At 32.7% G+C, this 19,167-nt stretch overlaps 2 protein-coding genes across 2 annotated transcripts; one reads left to right on the top strand and one right to left on the bottom strand.

Annotated features, from left to right (window-relative positions):
- Positions 1-3,538: 3,538 nt before the first annotated feature.
- LOC100241014 (probable sugar phosphate/phosphate translocator At3g11320-like) lies at positions 3,539-10,547 on the top strand. The gene is made up of 4 exons (XM_002279951.4): positions 3,539-4,312; positions 5,326-5,429; positions 5,559-5,787; positions 9,962-10,547. Exons 1-4 carry the CDS (start codon positions 3,872-3,874, stop codon positions 10,106-10,108), a joined length of 921 nt encoding a protein of 306 aa, XP_002279987.1. The 5' UTR covers positions 3,539-3,871; the 3' UTR covers positions 10,109-10,547.
- A 3,310-nt stretch (positions 10,548-13,857) lies between these two features.
- LOC100263273 (LIM domain-containing protein WLIM2b) lies at positions 13,858-18,096 on the bottom strand. Its single transcript, XM_002279886.5, has 6 exons — positions 17,837-18,096; positions 17,148-17,385; positions 16,814-16,913; positions 16,683-16,717; positions 16,477-16,566; positions 13,858-14,299 (listed from the first exon to the last, which is right to left on the bottom strand). Exons 2-6 carry the CDS (start codon positions 17,280-17,282, stop codon positions 14,090-14,092), a joined length of 570 nt encoding a protein of 189 aa, XP_002279922.1. The 5' UTR covers positions 17,283-17,385; positions 17,837-18,096; the 3' UTR covers positions 13,858-14,089.
- Positions 18,097-19,167: the final 1,071 nt, after the last annotated feature.

A 19,167-nucleotide genomic window follows, 5' to 3' on the forward strand; every position in this document is an offset into this window, starting at 1 on the left:
AAACTATTTTTTTTAAAACAATTACTAGACAAATCTTTTTTTTTAAGAACAAAAAATGGAAAACATTTTATGATTATTAAATATGTTTTTTATTTTACTTTTTTTGAAAAAGTGAAAAGCTATTCTTACAAATAGTTGCCAAACATACCCTATCTTTTTTTTTTTCTCCTTTTTTAAACCAATAAATGTGAAATCTTAAATATTAATTTTTTTTTAGTGAAAATCATGTGAGATGTTATTCTCCTTTTTTAAACCAATTAATATAAAATCTTAAATATTAATGTTTTTTTTTTTGTGAAAATCATGTGAGATGTTATTCTTATTATTTAGATAGAATGATTCATAATGTTAGATTTTTTTTCAGATTCTTTAAGATTATTTGCTTAAAATAAAGTAAAGGAAAAAAAAAAGTAATTTTGAATAATTGATGCTAAATATGTCATTCAGTTTCGCGTTGGAGATAATATTTAAGTATTTCACGAACACTCCAAATCATCAATGGTGGTTGACTTTTTAGTCGTCTGACTCATCCTACAACCATTGGATTGCATGTTTGACATCACGCACGCCCAATGGTTGGACTCATTCATGACATTTGTGGATCAAGTGGGTCCCGCCATATGCCATTTCAACTCACCATTTGCAAATAAATCACATGGCCCAGATTCACAAAATCCCTTAAAAGAATTAGACCACGTTTGGACCGCTCTTTCTTTCTCTTTCTCATTATTTATTCCCCACTTTCTTTCTTCCTGGTTTTTAGCTCTTCTAAGTGGCGCGAACTGAGACAACATTCATCGTCCTCCACTTATAAATAACATGTTTTATTTATTTATTTATTTATTTTATTTTAAATTTATATTGTGGTTCACTGCTTAATCTGATAGCTTCTAGGATGCTTCCTTCGTAATTCGCAAAAACAAATATATTAAACATGTTGGAACCATTTTTGACAATAATTTTTTGTTTTTCAAAATAAAAAACACATTTGAAGATAAAAAATTATTTTTTATTTTTTATTCTTGAAAACATAAAATAATGTGTTTCAAAATAATATTTTTTAATTATTTTCTATTATCTTCTAAAGACTATTTAAAAAAATAATTGTATAAATATATAGAATAATTAAAAATAAAATGTTATATATAAAAATTATTTTTAAAACATGGTTAAAAATATTAAAAATAAATTAAAAACATTTTAATTTTTCAAACAAACTTTTGTTCTATAAAAATCAGAGAACAATTTTTTAAAATTGTTTTTGGCAACAGTTATCAAATAGGCACAAGAGTCAGTTTCACTACAATTTTAAAAGGCATTTTTCACCTAGGAAATGCTTTTGAAAAAAAATTATGTATTTTACAAAATTTAAGAAATATTTTTAAAAATATAAAAAATCACTAATATTGAAAAATTACCTATATATGTTTGGTTCCCAAAAAATTTGAGGAAAATAAATTATTTTTATATGTTTCTTTAAACTCATTTCACTTAATTTCCTCTATTATATAAAGATTAAATAATTTTAAAATGTATAAATTTATAATAAATTTTAATTATATTTAATTTATTGTGAAATAAAATACGAGAAAACTATTTTTCTTTATTTTTTTTTTCTTTTTATAGTACTTTCTCATAACCAAACATGACTTATGCTTTTTGGAGGAAAATACTTAAATAAATAATTCTTTTAAAAATATTTTTAGGAAAAAACACTTTTATTAAAAACACTTGGAGTTTGTTTTGTAGTAATTCAAGGAAGCCTTTTTAACTTAAAAAATGTTTTTGAAAAAACACTAGGTGTTTGACAAAATTTAAAAAATGCTTAACAAAATTTTTTTTTAAAAATCACTTATAATGATGAAAATTTACTTATAGGTTGTATTTGGTTCTGACAAATTTGAGAGAAAATATGAGGGAAATAAAATAAAGAAAAAAAGTGGAAGAAAAGAAAAAAAGAAGAAAAATTAAAAATAAATTTAAATTTAATAAATTATTTTTATGTCATTCTTCAAATTTATTTTACTTAATTTTCCTTTATTATATAAATATTAAATAATTTTAAAATACATATATTTTAAACTAAATTTAATTATATTAATTTTCTTTTATTTTTTCCTATGTGAAATGAAATATGAGAAAATTATTTTTTTACCATTTTTTTTCTTTCCTAAATAATTTATGACAACCAAATATAATAATAATGTTTTCAAAAGAAATACCTCATAGATGATTTTCCTAAAACTATTTTTTGAGAAAAATATTTCTACTAAAAATATTTCGACTAGAAACCTTTGTAATCCATTCTTCGCTTAGAAACACTGCAACCCACACCCTATATGTCACATGCATTATTTATGATCCTTGTTTTGGACCCAATTTGAAACCTTGCTTATGAAGTGCTTTTAATCTTTTCACTTCTTTTATATATGCTTTTAGTATTTAAAATTATTCTTTTAGCAGAAGCTTTCATAATGTCTTACATAACAAAATAATGATTTTATTTTATTAAATAAATGCTTATTCCTAGTTTAAAAATCACTTATCTCAAAATCATGTCAAGTGATTATCCATATTTTTAAATTAATATGTTTGGTTTCTATGAAGTGTTTAGGAAAAAAGATTAAAAAATAAATGTAAAAGAAAATGAATGTATTATATTTGGATAAAAACATTAAAAAAAGAAAAAGGGAAAAAATTATTCTATCATTTTTTCCCCTTTTTCTTGAGAAAATGTGGAGAAAATATATTTCTTAGTATATTTATGTTTTTCTTTATATTATATTTGGTTCTTAAAAAATTTGAGAAAAAATGTAATAGAAAAAAAAAACAGAGAGGAAAAATGAAAAAAAAAAAGGAAAAAAAAATTTAAATTAATAAATTATTTTTAGATATTATTTTAAATTCATTTAACTTAATTTAATTTTTTAATATAAAGATTAAATAATTTAAAAGTATATAAATTTATAATTAACCTTAATTATATTTAATCTCCTCTAATATTTTTTGTAATACAATTAAATATAAGAAAATCAATTTTTTTAATATTTTTTTCCCTTTCACCATAAACCAAATATAACCTTAATTTTTTGAATAATGGAATAATTTTGTTTTATATTTTTCATGTTCTTTTTTTTTTTTTTTTTTTGAAATTCAATGGGGTTATGTCTTTTAATTTTTAAAAAAGGAAATGATTTCAAATATTAGAAAGTGATCATTTCAAAATCATTGAAAAAATAATATTGGGTTGATTTTTAGTAATTTCCTCAATTACCAACATTAATTTATTTTCAGCTAATATTAGCATCGTATTTAAGAGTTTTTAATTATTATAATATTTTTGTTGAAAATAAATAATTATAAAAAGGGCAAAAAAAAAATTCATTTATTGGATATCGAAAATAATGATGAATTATGGTTTTGTAAAAGTAGGAGGAATAGAAGTCAACATAAAAATTTGGAAGTAGGGAAAAAAAAAAAAAAAAAGGGAAAAGGAAAAATTACAGGAGAAACGTTGATAAAAATAATAAAATATAACAATAAGAGAGAGAAAGAGAGAGAGAGAGAGAGGCAGAGAGGGGGAGAGAAAACGAAGCCCAAACGCGTTCGCACCCGCCTGCTTAAAGAAATTGCAGATGCAAAAACGTCGTCGGTCGTCCTCAAAACTCTCAATCTCGAAATTTCTCTTTATAAAGCTCTCTCTATTATTTTCTCCTTCTTCTTCTCTTTATCTAAGCATGAAATTGTATCAGATCCATGGCTTATGAGTTTGATCAATCTTCTTCGTGAATTCGCTGAAAACCCTAACAGATCCATGTTCTCATAGTTTTCGTTTGGCTGCCTTTGACCAAAACCCTAGCCTCTCTCCACAATGAAGAATTCCAGCCGATTCTTCACGATCGGCCTCGTCACTGCCTGGTATTCGTCCAACATAGGGGTTTTGTTGCTCAACAAGTACTTGCTGAGCAACTATGGCTTCAAGTACCCGATCTTCCTCACCATGTGCCACATGACGGCCTGTTCTTTGCTCAGCTACGTCGCCATTGCCTGGATGAAGATGGTGCCCATGCAGACCATCCGATCGCGGGTCCAATTCATGAAGATCTCCGCCCTCAGCCTTGTCTTCTGCGCCTCCGTTGTCAGCGGTAACATTTCCCTTCGCTTTTTGCCGGTTTCATTCAACCAGGCGATCGGGGCCACCACGCCGTTTTTCACTGCGGTCTTTGCGTATCTTATGACCTTGAAGAGGGAGGCTTGGCTTACGTATGTTACTCTCATTCCCGTTGTCACCGGGGTCATCATCGCAAGCGGGGTATGCCAATTTTTTCAATTCTTTGACAATTTTAATGCTTTGTTTGGCTTTCGGGAATATTTTATGGGAAGGGAAGGAAAAGGATCGAGAAAAGGAAAATTTATTTTAACGATTTTGTCTCCTTCATTTCTTTGCTTCGTTTTTCTGATAGCCAAATGAAATATTTTGTTGTCTGAGTGGGTTCTGGGATTGATTTGGTTGGTGGTAGATGTTCCAATTTGGATTTTCTATTTGTAGTTTGAGTGCTATTTCTGCTGCTGAAAGGGAATTCTGAGAACTGCGGAGGAAAACATATACTTACGGTCTCTTTGATAGCTGATAATTGCTACGGGAAGTGGTTTTTTTTTTTTCAAAGAAGGAAAATTTATGTAGGACCTGAGAAAAAAATTATCTCTGTTCAACTGGCATAATATGATTATTGGACTAAGTTCAGGGTTGAGGTTTTTTTTTTGGAGGGGCTATTCTTTTATTTTTGTTAATCGAGAGTCACTGCAAAAACGAAATATATGATTCAAAACTCCAATTTTCTTCTTCCCCTTCAGTTTTCTGAGTTTTATTTTCAATCAAATGCCAATATTGTCATTTTAGTTTCAAATGATGAAGACGGGGATGATGATATCTTTGACATTTTGCTGACATCTTTGAAACTGTCAATTGGATCGCTGGACTCTTCTGAATCTACCTTTTTTTTATATAAAGTAACTCTAGTTATTGCTGAAACATATAATAAAGTTTTTGTCAGAATACCACTTCCCCAAGCAGTTTCTTCTTGCTTTTGTTAATTAATGGATTTCTAAATTATCTTATGGTGATTGAATGTATTCTTTCTGTAAAATCTAGATCCAGTAATTGCTGGAACATATAAGAATTTCTGTTGGGAATTCTGCTTCCAATCAGTTTCTTTTTGCTTTTGTTAGTTAATGGATTTTTGCATTATTCATGGTGGTTGAATTATTTCCCATCAAACCATAATTATTCTGAGTCTTGTTATCCTTATTTTTATGTGGAAATAGGGTGAACCAAGTTTTCATCTATTTGGGTTTTTAATGTGTATTGGTGCTACTGCTGCAAGGGCACTTAAATCAGTGCTTCAAGGGATTCTGCTTTCTTCTGAGGGGTAATGACCATTTCTTGTCCACTCTTACATTGTATTCCATGGAAATTAAGGTCAAATCTTTTTATTTTACTTTTGGATCCATTATGAAATTGGAAATCAGTACTGAGAGATGTGTATTTTTTATTCAAGGGAGAAGCTGAATTCAATGAACCTGCTTTTATACATGGCTCCTATAGCCGTAGTATTTTTACTTCCTGCCACACTCTTTATGGAAGAAAATGTGGTTGGTATCACACTAGCACTTGCAAGAGATGATATAAAGATCGTTTGGTATCTGCTATTCAATTCTGCCCTAGCATATTTCGTAAATTTGACCAATTTTTTGGTCACAAAGCACACGAGTGCCCTAACTCTCCAGGTATGCATCGGTTTCAGATCTTCTCTTTTCCCCTTTGTCATTAAACAAACACATTTTGCAGTTATTGACACCTGGTTTAGCTTCAATATTTGGGCCATAAGAAACCAATGGTCTTTTTCCTAAAGAAACTCAAAGCTAAGGATGACTATTTACGTCCAATGGTTATGATGTCATATGGCAACACTGCATAGTTACTAAAATCCAAATATAAAGAAAATTCAAACAGCTTTTAAGAAGATGTCGGTTTCCATGCTTTGTTTGGCATTGTGCAGTTAATGCGTTCTTACAGTGGCGTATGTTGGACTAAGTTTTTCTTTTTATTTAAAGCAGTCCTGTTTCCATGACCTGTAAGTTCTTGTGGCTCAGCAGAGTGGTTGTGACCTTTAGGTTCTACAAAGAAAACATGGGAGAGCAGTTAAACGTCTGACACTTTTGGATAATCTTTGCATATAATTTCTAAAAATATTCTTGAATAGGTGAATCTCAGAATGAAGCAAGAAATCAGAGTGAGTTATGAATCTTAGACATAGTGGAAATGAAGAATAGGAAAACTTTTGGATAATCTTTGCATATAATTTCTAAAAATATTCTTGAATAGGTGAATCTCAGAATGAAGCAAGAAATCAGAGTGAGTTATGAATCTTAGACATAGTGGAAATGAAGAATAGGAAAACCCAGTTAGTCACAAGGAACAAAACCATAAATTCCTGAATATCTGGCAGAAAGATGCTATAAAGTTCTAAACCCTGAGGGGTAGCTCAGTTGGTCCGGCCTTGGGTTTGCTCCCCAATGTTCACCAATTCGAGTCCCCTCAGGGCTACTGGAGGTTTACCCGGTCGTTAACTTCAAGGCCCCGTGGGATTAGTCGAGGTGCGCGTAAGCTGGCTCGGACATCCACGATTATAAAAAAAAAAAAAAAAAGATGCTATAAAGTTCTATCCACACTCTACCTATAAGGCTAGAAATTTTTTTAGAAGCTAGAGTATCATGTAACCAACAAGTGTAAAGGAAGTGTAGTCATCACTAGGACTAGTCGTGTATGGTATTGGTTACTCAAAAACCTGTATTGATGAACTTCCATTAGTGTAGAAACATTTCTTTCTGTGCCCCTTTTTGTTAGGCGCTTACATCAATACATTTACCCTATTTGCATATCAGGGGAAAACAATAGGAAAAATAATATCTTTTGAGGTGGTTGTTACTTTTTAGTCTCTGAATTTTATCTGTTCAGGTTTTTAGGTTTGGACAGTTAGGGTATGAGCTCACAATTTATGTAAGTCTAACACCATTCAGACGTGGAGAGACAAATCCTTATATGAGAAACATTAAGCTATTAATTAACTTAAAAGCTTAAACTGTTAGGCAGCAGTTACGTATCACAGATAAATATAAAATAAATAGGAGAAGGGGACTTGAACTCTTTGGTTAATTATAACTCTTATACCATGTTAAGGTACTAACTTTCCTAAAAGATTAAGCTGTTAAGATATAGGCCAACAATGCATATCATGCTAACAAAAAAGATGTGCCAATAAGGAAGGGCTTAGTGATGAAACAAGGACAGTTCATCTGCAATAGTGTATCATGCATGTGGACTGTATTTTATGGGCTATATGTTAGTTGGAATGAGTTGTGGGGTTTCTTCAGACACTTCATTGGAAGTCCTTTGGGCAAATGCTGAGGATGTTATGATTTGAAGGTGGATTGAGTGTTGGAAGTTTTCGGTTTAATCTTTCTATGGTGCCCTTAATGAGAAATTTCATTTCCTAGGAAAACCATTTGGAGGCTTTCTGCTTCTCTAGGGTTCATGTATTTTTCCTTGACTATGACATAGATTAAGATCTTTACCATGAATCCTAGGAGAGGATTTGGTACAATCCCAATTGATGCATTACATATAGATGCTGGGTGGATCGATGATCTCTTTTTTCATTACCTTATGGATTTAGAAGCCTGGTTTCACATCTTGTTTCAATTTCTTACATCTTTGATTATGCCAAAATTCATGGATTATCTTCTTCTTCTTCTTCTTCTTCTTCTTCCTCCTCCTCCTCTAGCATTTATAAAAGCACATCCTTATTCTGGTTCCATGAAATGGATATTACTGAAACAGGATTCTTTCTTCTTCTTCTTCTTCTTCTTCTTCTTCCTGCAGCTATACATCTATAAAATCACATACTTCTTCTGGTTCCATGACATGATCTTCTTCTTCCATGAAATGAATGTTACTGAAATGTGACTCTTTCTTCTTCTTCTTCCTGTAGCTATACGTCTATAAAATCACATCCTTCTTCTGCTTCCATGAAATGAATATTACTGAAATGGGATTCTTTCTCCTTCTTCTGGTTCCATGAAATGAATGTTACTGCAACAGGATTCTTTCTTCTTTTGTGGATATTTTTTTTTTAAAAAAAGAAACTTTTTTAAACTAATGCAATCCCTTTATCCCCTCTCTGGATAAGAACTCATCTGATGTTGCTGGGGATAACCATACTCTCTATTGATGGCCTTGAGGCCTGGCTCAAGTGGTAAAGGAATGGGAAGGGTTTGGGGGAGGTTCCAGGTTCAAGCCCCAATGGGGACAAAAATTTACCTATCACTGAAGAAAAAAAAAAACTATACTCTATTGATTTTGTTTGAAGCATTAGTTTGATGGAAGATTGGAATTAATATTTGAGAGAGATATAGCTTTCTGTGGTTTGGTGAAGAAGTGCTACAGAACCTGTTTAACAACTAAAAGTTTCCTTAGTTGCTGATTGGAATAGACTTGATGGTTTTGTAAATATAGCCATTATCACTTCAGTACCTAGAATTCACTCCATTCTTCTTTATTTCTAGCTCAGAAAAAGCATCTCTTTCTTGGCTGTAGTTTAGATGGCATAAAGCTTTTCTGCCTCTTGCTACTTTCTTTTGTAACTGAAAGTTGGAGCTTACTGTCTGATTCAGCACTTATCCATAGAGATGATTTCTTTTGGATTATATATGTGTGTGTGTGTGTGTGTGTGTGTGTTTGTGTTTGTGTTAATTTTTAGACGGACTATTTTCTTTAAATTTCCTATTCTTTGGGTTTGTTGGTTCCTATTAATTTTCGTATTGTATTGAGGTAATTAAGTTAGTTATGACTACAATTGTTTTCTTTCTAGGATTTTTTAAGTTTATAAATACATTGATTTAGTAAGGAGTGAAGAGATATGCTTGTTGTTAATGAATAACATCAATTTTAGAATTCCTTTTAAGAATTATGGTCACCTATTATTCTTAATGTTCTTTCATTATTATCAACAAAACTACAGATGCCTAGTTTTTTGTTATTTACTTTAAGAAAATCAACTAGGTCTAGAGGATGGTTTCCTTCATTGTTATTCAACTGTTCTGAACCGCACACAGCGGCACTTGTTAATAGTGTGTGGGGTAAGTGATATTAGAGTCGGAATGCCTGCTGCATCACCACCTGAGTTGCATTGAAATTTGGAAGTCAAGTGGGGCAAGGCAAGATGACCTTAGTTGAGGATATACAGATCTATTGGTGGCTTATGGATGGAAACAACTTACCTAGTAATATCATGCTACTCTGCATCCGTGGCATAAAATTTGATATTTTTTATTTTATACGCAGTCCTTGCTAATATACCATTTTGTAGGTCTATAAACAGCTAGTGTTAGATTGTGGGCTGGGAGTGAATTTATGAGGAATTGTTTTCTCAGGAGAAAACTTGTTATTAAATTTTGGAGATTTCTGCCACTGGTCTTGAATGACCCCTGCTAGGCAGTTTCTATGCATGTCATGTAAAGATCAAGTAATATATTGTTTTCTTGCTAGGAACAGAAAATCAAAATTTAGTGAATCCCACAGGGTTACAAGTTGAAAGGCTGTTGTCTGCATCACACTTTGCTGCCCATCTACCTTGTTTTTTAGCAAACGCCTTAGAACCCAACATTTTTTTTGATTCATGAAGAAATGAATCATTTGATTTCTGTATGAAGGCTATCCATTGTTATGAGGGAGAATACCTCGAGTAGGTCATCGGTTTAGCCATTCTGTGATTGTGTGTGTATGTGAAGTTTGTCCCTTTCTTTGTCTTTTTCTCATTTTTACCTTTTCTATTTTTTGTCAAAATCTACAAATGCTTCCTTTCATCTTTTAAATTTAGATGTCTTTTTTGGGGTATCGCAGGTCCTGGGAAATGCAAAAGGGGCTGTGGCTGTGGTGGTCTCAATTTTGATCTTTAGAAATCCTGTCTCAGTTACTGGCATGCTAGGTTACTCGCTCACAGTGTTTGGCGTCATCCTCTACAGTGAGGCAAAGAAGCGAAGCAAATGACAAATTACCGTGGGAATACAAATTCTGTCTCTGTTTTTCTTTATGCAAGGACCGGGGCCAACCTCCTGGAGGCAAGTATTGGTCGGCCCTGCTCACAGTTGGTGTCCTTGGATTTTGCCCCCTCTCAGTTCTATTTTTTTCCCTGGAAGCCCTGGGTGACCGGCTTCCATCTGTATCAGCAACAGCCACCAGAGTAGCCCAGAGTAGAAAACTTCAATAAATGGCTGATTTTTCTCTCTACTTCCCCAGTTTGGGTTATGGAGGGATATCTTTTTCCGTTTCTTCCCTTCTTTTTTCTTTTCCTTTTTTTTTTCTTACTCTTTTTATTCTTTTCCAGGAAAGGGTTGTAGAATTGGGTCTCCACACAATCAGTCTGTTATTAACATTTGTCATATTGATTAATTAATGAAAGACACTCATAATTTTACCATTTCACTAATCTCATGTGTTTATGGCTATTTCCTTTTTCTTTTCTTTCTAGCTTCCTGTTTGCTCGGGAAAAAAATTACCATAAAATATGAAGAAAGGCCACAGCAACATGGCAAATTTGGACAATGACATCCTCCAAATCCTAGAGCCCAGGCAAGGTTAGTAAAAAGAAGAGTCTAGCTGTTTTGGATATGGCTTCCATGTTGTAGAATGAGATTAGCTAGATTAGGTAGAGAGACCTTTAAAATACAGGTGAAAAAGAATCTTATTCTTATTTTTCTATATATATCAAAAGGATTTTATTCACTTTTCAATAAAAGGTATTGAGTAGTTTTATCTAAATTTTGCTAACTTTAGTTTTTGACAATTTTTTTATAGGTAAAAGAGTACATATATTACTATACATGAAATATACAAAAAAATGTTCAGTATAGATGAAAAGTTTAAGAAACAATAAACCTCTTTCCTTACTGTTCAAGGTATCTACAAAATTAAATATAGACGTTATGTGGTCCTCTAGATACATCTAAGTCCAATTAATAAAAGTAAATATAAAATTGAATTTGATTGTTTGATTGGAGTGCTCAACATCATTAAAATCCCTTTTATTCCTTTCCTTTCGAAGAGTTCATAACAAGCATAAGGGAATGACGCTCCATGTTTTTTCCATTTTTTATAGAATCATGTCAACCCAACATGTTACTTTTAATTGAAGAAGACATCACCTACTCCACTCTAAAAAGAGAATAAATTAGATGTCACACCATTCATCCTTTGTAGCAATGCAAAAGTAAGTGGTTTTTTTTGTTTACTCCTCACCTTTGTAAGAGTAACACTTAGAAGAGTCCAACACCTCATTTTAAGTTGGTCAAGAGTTAGAATTCTACCCCAAGACGCTTCCCAAGCAAGGAAATTGACTTTCAATGGTGCCCAAGTGTTTTATGCTAGACTAGTGGGCAATGATTCTCTATATCCCTAGAAAAGGAACAATAAAAAGATCTAATTGACAATTCGTCGTTCTTGGATTCATTCCTATTCAGTTTGTCATCCACTTCCCTTTTAATTGACAATGACCGTAATTTTTGAAAGAAAATCTTCATTTCATTAAGTTCTCAATCATTGAACTATCTTAAAAAATAAGGGTTTCAATCACCCCCTTTCTCAACCTGCTCCTATGTCTCCGTCACCCATCCATTTTGGTTAGAAGCAAAAGAGAATAAGTTCGTTCAAGTAGACTTCTAAAATTTGATCCTCGCTCCACAAGTCTTTCTAGAATTTAAACATTTTCCCATTCCCAACTAAAAATGGAAACCTACTTGTTATACCCTCCATTCGTTTCCTGACCCCTCTTTCTCTCTGAACTTCCCTATCACGCTTTCATAAAGTTTCCTTTTCTTTAACAAAGCTCCCATTCTATTGACCATACAAGATCTTATTTAGGATATAATGATTACAACTTCCAATGCACCCATCCTTCTTTCCCAAGCAAACCAAGTTCACCAAATAAGGTCTTTTCTCTAACACACCACCTCCCATGAACAAGACAAAATTAATACCTTAATATAATGTAGTATTTAAGTTGAGAAATATTTGATTAAAATAGATGAAATAATTCTCGAATTATGAATCTAACCCTTTCCATATTTTTCCTTGAAAAATAACTTTTTTTTTTTACATAAATACTTTTTAACATTTCAAGTATTTACATATAATTTTCAAACAAAATGTTATTTTTGTAAGAAAATAACGAGGACATTTTTGTCAAAATGAGATAAAAAGAAAAAAGAACAAAATATTAAATTTCAAAATTTGGGTTTTCACTTACCATTTTAATCAAATAATCCTTAAATTAAATTATTTATTTTATAAAATTAAATAGTTTATTATATCAAATTATTGTATTAAATTAATGGATTTGATACGGATGAGATTAATAGATACAATTTATTCCTATGCATAGTGAGGTTGAAACTTTTATGAAAAGGGAGAGCTTTCTTATACTGTAAAAGGAGGCCTTCACCACCTATACTATTCATCCTGAAAAAGATTTTCATCATTTTCTAAGTTTTTGCGTTATTTCCTTCTAATTTGGGAGAGGGATTGTCATTTTGTTTTCATAATAGATATTTTTTTCAATTTTGTCGAGGTTTCCCAATTTTATTTACTTATTCCATATGCCCCAGTTACTCCCTTTATTATTTATAGCACCTTTAAAAAAAAAATGTTATAGTTAAGAATGGACTTATTTGATAATAGGTATAGACTTATAGTAAAGAAAATATATATATATATATATATATATATATATATATATATATATATATAACGGGTCGATTTCCTAAGGTGGGGAGTTACGCAACTGCTTTGGTTGCTTGAGGGTGGAGCCGGCAATGCACCTGAGGCTCCAGTTTTCTCTTCTTCTAAGTTCTATCTTAGCACACAAGTAGAATCTGATGCATCCCATCTCTGCAATTGTGTACTCAGACCGCCATAGGTTGATTCGGATACAAGCTAGGAGTCACTCGGCTTCCCAATGGAATCGCCTTTGCGAAGGAATTGACTTATCTAAGTGCAAAAATGCCAATGCAGTTAACTCCCTTCTTCATTTCTATACTGGTAGCTTCTTCTGGCTGCAAATTTTTTAGGCCAAAAGGAATTGTAAATTTGTAATCCAATCAAACCACCCATCAGTTGCTCCTGGATTGTCTTTCCAGAGAAAATTAAACCACCCACGCCTCGTACAGAATTCAAGATTACGCTCCAGTGGTTCATGCTGAAATAGAAATTCAAATATTGTCTGTCTTTTGATTTTTTTAGAGAATGATCCACAAAAATTAAGCGGGAAATCAACTCATTTCCCTCTGCAGGTCGGCACCAAAACGCCGTCGTTTTGCCAAGGGCTTTAACAATTCCATTGAACATTACCCCTAATAAATTGCAGCACACAAATGGCTTCAATCAACCAAACCTACCTGTCGAATGTCTCTGTCGGCTACGCGCGCCCACTTGGTTTTCTGTTGAGGGCCCAGTAAAGGTGATTGGTCAACCCATCTTATCCACACATGATTCCTTCATCATTATGTTTTTCTGCCTTTTTGTAAGTTCCTCTATTTTTTTTAGAACCATGAACCACAAACCACCGTCATAAAAAGACCTTCCTAATGTTGTACATTCGCCATCACACGAGGGCCGAAGACAAATAAATGCAAGCAATTTTATTTATTTTGTGGCTATGACCAACTCATTTGATATGTATGAAACAGGATAAACCTTTGTGTTTTCCTGCTTTCATTTGTTCGTTTTTGCAACGGCACAAAACAGGAGCTAACAACAGTCACTCTTGGTAATAAAGTTCATTTCACAACTGTGGGAATGCACATTCCCATAAATCAAACACAAAGATGACAACACGGATGAGCAGAAAACAAGGACAAGAGAACAGTATCGTCTTTGACAGTTTCTCACCCTGGAAATCATGGCAAAATCTAAAGAAAACACACCCAAAAACAAAACAAAGCCATGTAATTAGAGGATAAAATATTGTTATGGAGTTCAAGCATCAGGAACAGAGGCTGCTGAGCGCTTCATTGATGCGGACTTAATTAGATGGTTGTAGCTTCCTTTCTCCTTGAAAAGCTGGGCAAAATGGTGTTTGCAATACAAAATGCCCTCAAGGGCTGCATAATTTGATGGGGATATTGGGCAGCCACCATGGGAGCACTTGAAACATGATTTGTGATAAGCCTGGCTCTCCACGGTTACCTGAAAATTTTGAATATATTTCATATAATGCTAATCAAAGCAAATGAGCATTTCCAACAGTATTTTCATTTTCATGGAAGAAAGCTTAAATAACATAATTTGCACTCTGTTCTAAAGAATATGAAACTGCAGAGACATTAAATTTTTCACTCAAAAACCTGACATAAGATTTGCGCTTTTTTTAAGCTTTAATCACTTCTCTTTGTATTAGTAGAAGAGGTAATTTGAATTTGTATTTTTTTTTTTCAAATAAATTCTGCCCTTTATTTTGGATTGATAAGCTGGAACTGAAGATAAAACAAGTTTGCAGAGCAACAGCACTCAGTTGAGCTATCATCTGTCAGTGTTGAATCAACAAACATGTCTTTTGATCCAATTTAAAAGATGATATATTGTGACTGCTCCATTAGCTCACTTCTCCATCACTTTGGGAGCGCCATTCTGAACCCCTAGGTTATTTTCTTAATCTAAGGACTTAGCCACTATTTTATCAAATAAAAAAGCAGCAGCAGCATCTCCTAAGTCTTAAACTAACAATTTAGATTTGGTTACATGAATAGCATTTGACTCTATACCTCTTTTTGATGGATAACATTTGTTTTCTGGGAATTAGACCTTAATACCACTGACTCCACCTTGAACCATATTTTCAACCAAGCACTGGGTCCAAGTACAACGGTAATTATACCAGGTTTACCATGGCAAAACCACTTTTGAATATTTGCACTTGTGCTTAGCTCCTCATACAGTGAACACTATTGAGAAGACATCATCAGCCAACAGTCCACAATCTCAGCTCTCAAGTGAGGAGCAGTTTTGCGTTGAGATGGCTGGTGGCAAAAATATTTTGCTATCACCTGGATCCTTCAAAAGGAAAGATGCTAACCTGAGAAAACTTGGCAGAGCCAACTTGAGCTCCAACATAAGGGAGTTACTGTAAGACTGAACCCTCATTTTCTAGTCACTAATTTTGTTGTAATGTCAACACTCTGACCTGCAACCGAAGTCATCACAACACCTAGGTGAGCCTACATCAAGGCCCTACCAATTGCATAGGCACCTAGGTTATCGTTCTTGTATTTTTCATGCATTGTGTTCATTGGTTTTCTCAAGTCCGTCACTAACTATAAATTTGCAAAGTATTTGTTGAACATAATGAAAATTACAGAGAAGATTATAATTAAAAAATTCATTAATAAAAGGTCCCTAAGCAACATTTCTTAGAAAAGAAAAAGAAGTCAAGATTGAAAGGCAAACATGTAAGATGAAACTCCAGCAAGAGCATCAAATTTGACCAAAATACTAGAAATAATCATAATGGACCACGATTAGTTCATTTCAATCAATGTTAGACAAAATAACAACTTGGAGAAGCAAAAGGTCATTTCCTAACTGAAGATATAAGAAGGGCAAAACATATTGGAAATAAAGCATGATGATAAAGATATGGCTGTGTTCTTGAGCTAGAGCTTTATCACAAAGTTTTCTTTGATTACAGTTCTTTTCTTCAAAATCAAGTTTTAAGTTTGTAATGGTAAATGTTATAGAATTTGTTTAACAAATTCTGGATGGATAAGTGGCCAGTGTCAATATTCTGATTTCAAAACGATACCTAATTGATGTTATGGTGTAACAGTAAGCTTAGGCATGCGGCCAAAGCAGAAAGGAGAACAGTTCATCTACCCAGATACGGCTCCAGGGCACAGTAACCAAACCTTCAGAAATAGCATAGCAAGTTATATGGACTAAACTTCAAAATCGAGAAGATAGGGGGGTTGGTTTTGCCTATGTGATTGTAATATGATACAAGCCCTTACTGTATGATCCTTATCAGAACGTTTATAAATAAACATACAGGTTTAATCAGTCACAGATATGAAGGAAACTACATCAAAGTCAAACTCTTGTACTACATTTCCTAATTGGAAAGTTACTCCAAACACAAAGTATGAGAAGACTTAGACAAGTAACGATCAGGTGGATGAACCTATTAACAACAAGATAGTTTGAACCTGTAACACTTCCACACCTCAAAGAACTAAATATAGCACCCATCTCACATGAGACAATGGAAAAATAATAACCTAAAGCAAGCAAATAAAAGGAAAAAGGGAATGTAACTTTTCAAGAAGAATATCATAACATGGTAACCTCTTTTTTAGACCTTAGAACCCCACCTTCTCAAGTGGATAAGCTGTTTTACCACAGGTTGCACATTTCTCTTGTGTCCCAGAAAACATGCTGGCAGCTTTGCTGGGTGACCTTGTCTGAAAGCCACACAAGGTACTGAGAATCAGAGATGGCATTGACCAACATAATAAATACCCAATCTTAAATTTATCCACTTGGAGCTAATGTACAAATGGTTGCACGAAAGATTTACCAGCTCTGGAGTTAACTTCTCAGCTGACTTCGCAGCTGTTGAAAATGAAATATATTGCACATTAAACAATGGAATAGAAACCATTGAGAAATCAAACAAAGAATCTTATCTGGTGAAACAAGAAGACTCACGTGACTGAAAATTCTTGTTGAAATTTCCAGACTCCTTAAAGAGCTGCTCAAAGTGAGGCTTACAGTAAAGAACACCCTCCATTGAGGAATAATTGCTCAGCTGAAAACATATGTATATCAGATATAATAACAATCACTTTAATTTTGCATTTCTATTGTAGAGAACAAACACAGATTTTTAAGTCAGATCCATAAATTATGTCTGTTACTCAATGAAATAAAATATTTTTAGATATAAATTACTGACAGCTTGTGTGAAAAAAGACCAAGATCTTCAACAGGAAAGTAACAAAAGGTAACAAAAGAACAAACAATATATAGAAGCAGAGGCCACCTTAAGTGTCCCATTGCAGTGAGAGCACTTGAAGCACGATTTATGGTAAACCACTCCATCAGCAGACAACTGCTCAACCGGATAAACAGTCTTCAGGCACGCCTTGCATTTCTGTTGTGTGCCAATGAAAGACATAATTGTGCGTGCCTTAGATCCGACTTTTTATCCGATTCGGAAATGCGTGATTGGCTTCGGAAATATATGCTTAGATTTGCCTTTCCCTCAGCTGCTCAGAAAACTTCAAGCACACCAAAAAATAAAAAATAAAAAAATAAAAAAATAAAAACCACAATCGTTCAATGCCAAACTAAGAGATGCTTATTCACGCTCGTTTGGTTGCTAAGAAAAATCCAAGAAAGAAATAGGAAAAAAAATGGCAACTAACCGAAAAAAAATACCTGCACAACTATTTGACTCAATTAAGGTCAACATATCATTTTCAGGAGATCAAAAAGCACAAATTTCAAAATCTATTTATCTTTTCCTTTCCTACATTTTCTCTACAACCAAACGGAGGCTCAAAAGAACCGATCTGGAATCCGGAGAAACAATAAACGACCAAAATCAGAAAAACTCGTCAAAACTGGTCAAACAATCACAACAACATGAGCAAAAAAACAGAGTCGAATCGAGATCTAGCTGAAGAAAGCGGTGACAGAATCAATCTCGTTAGACCAAAAGCCGCCTACCTAAACAAGCCAGAAATCGTTGATCCGTGAGGTCTTCAGAAATGAAGGTATTAATCAACAGCCAGAAATTAAAGATTCAGAGGCGATTTGGAGAATCAAAATCCAAGCTGACGTAAAAGAGAGCGGGAGAAAGAGGATTGGACGCTTTTTGCAGGGAGCGGATGCTGCGAAGTAGTGGATGATGATAGAGAAAGAAAGAAAGAGAGAGATAGAGAGAGGGATTAAAAAAATATCTTCGCTGGAAATTTATTGGCTCCATTTTGTCTCGTTCAACGACCCTGTACGCGGCTTTTCCCCTTTTGCTTTTCCTTTCCTTTCTTTTTCTCTTTTATTTTTATTTTTTAAAAATTAAAAAAAAAAAAAAAAAAACAATTTTCATTCCAAAACAAAAAATATAGAATTAAAATTTATTCTTTTAGATTATGTTTGGTTACCCAAAATTTTCAGAAAAAATATGAGAAAAAGAAAATAAAGAAAAAAAGTGAAAGGAAAGAAAAAATGAAAAAAAATAAAAAATAGATTTAAAATTAATAAATTATTTTTTATATATTTCTTCAAACTCATTTTTTTTATTATATAAAAATTAAATAATTTTAAAATATATAAAATTTTAACTAATTTTAATTATATTTATTTTAAAAAAAAATTATAGTGAAACCAAACATTAAAAAACCATTTTTCTTTACATTTTTTTTTCTTTCTTTAATGCTTTCCGAGAACCAAACATAATCTTAAAAGTTTCAAGTATCAATGTCGTCTGTATCACAAATCCATTGAGATGTGATAATCTCTGTAATGATTTTTTAATTAAAATAATTTATATCTTGCATTATTAAAAAAATAGTATGATAAGACGTGCCATGGTTCAATCCTAATATTTTTCACAGCTGTGCCAAGTTATTTGATTACTTAGTCTAGCCCTTTAATTATGGCAATATTTTAATTATTTCGAGTGAAAGAAAACTTAATCTGAGCGTGGAAATAGGATGATTAAAATCCATGTAAAGAACTTTGCTTTGAAAAAGGAAAAAGATTTTCGGCCAATATGAGCTTGATACTTTAAGGGCCCTAGCCTTCTTTGTACAAATAAAGGGCGGATCTTGTAAGAGTCAAGAGTCGCAATTCCCATGAGAGACCTGGCTGTTGTAAAGGGACCATGCGTTGGGGAAAAGTTCACTTTATTCATCGACTGTGCTTTGGAAAGGCATTTACCGTAACTCGTGGAGTACATTATTATGTAAATCTCAAGGACATTTACAAGTCTCAAGATTTGAAGTTGAAATATGACCGCTTGCAATCACTTTTTTTTTTTTTTTTTTTTTTTAAATATA

Source organism: Vitis vinifera, chromosome 13 (assembly GCF_030704535.1).
Source record: "Vitis vinifera cultivar Pinot Noir 40024 chromosome 13, ASM3070453v1".
Classification (NCBI taxonomy): domain Eukaryota; kingdom Viridiplantae; phylum Streptophyta; class Magnoliopsida; order Vitales; family Vitaceae; genus Vitis; species Vitis vinifera.

What these genes read in the sequence shown, in the direction of transcription:
- LOC100263273 (XM_002279886.5), bottom strand. Translation starts at nt 17,282, where the DNA reads ATGTCTTTCATTGGCACACAACAGAAATGCAAGGCGTGCCTGAAGACT. An exon ending in CAACAAGAATTTTCAGTCAC is followed by an intron (nt 16,718 to 16,813) that starts GTGAGTCTTCTT and finishes CATTTTCAACAG; the next exon opens with CTGCGAAGTCAGCTGAGAAG. An exon ending in CAGCTTATCCACTTGAGAAG is followed by an intron (nt 14,300 to 16,476) that starts GTGGGGTTCTAA and finishes CAAAATTTTCAG; the next exon opens with GTAACCGTGGAGAGCCAGGC.
- LOC100241014 (XM_002279951.4), top strand. Translation starts at nt 3,872, where the DNA reads ATGAAGAATTCCAGCCGATTCTTCACGATCGGCCTCGTCACTGCCTGG. An exon ending in GGGTCATCATCGCAAGCGGG is followed by an intron (nt 4,313 to 5,325) that starts GTATGCCAATTT and finishes ATGTGGAAATAG; the next exon opens with GGTGAACCAAGTTTTCATCT. An exon ending in ATTCTGCTTTCTTCTGAGGG is followed by an intron (nt 5,430 to 5,558) that starts GTAATGACCATT and finishes TTTTTATTCAAG; the next exon opens with GGAGAAGCTGAATTCAATGA.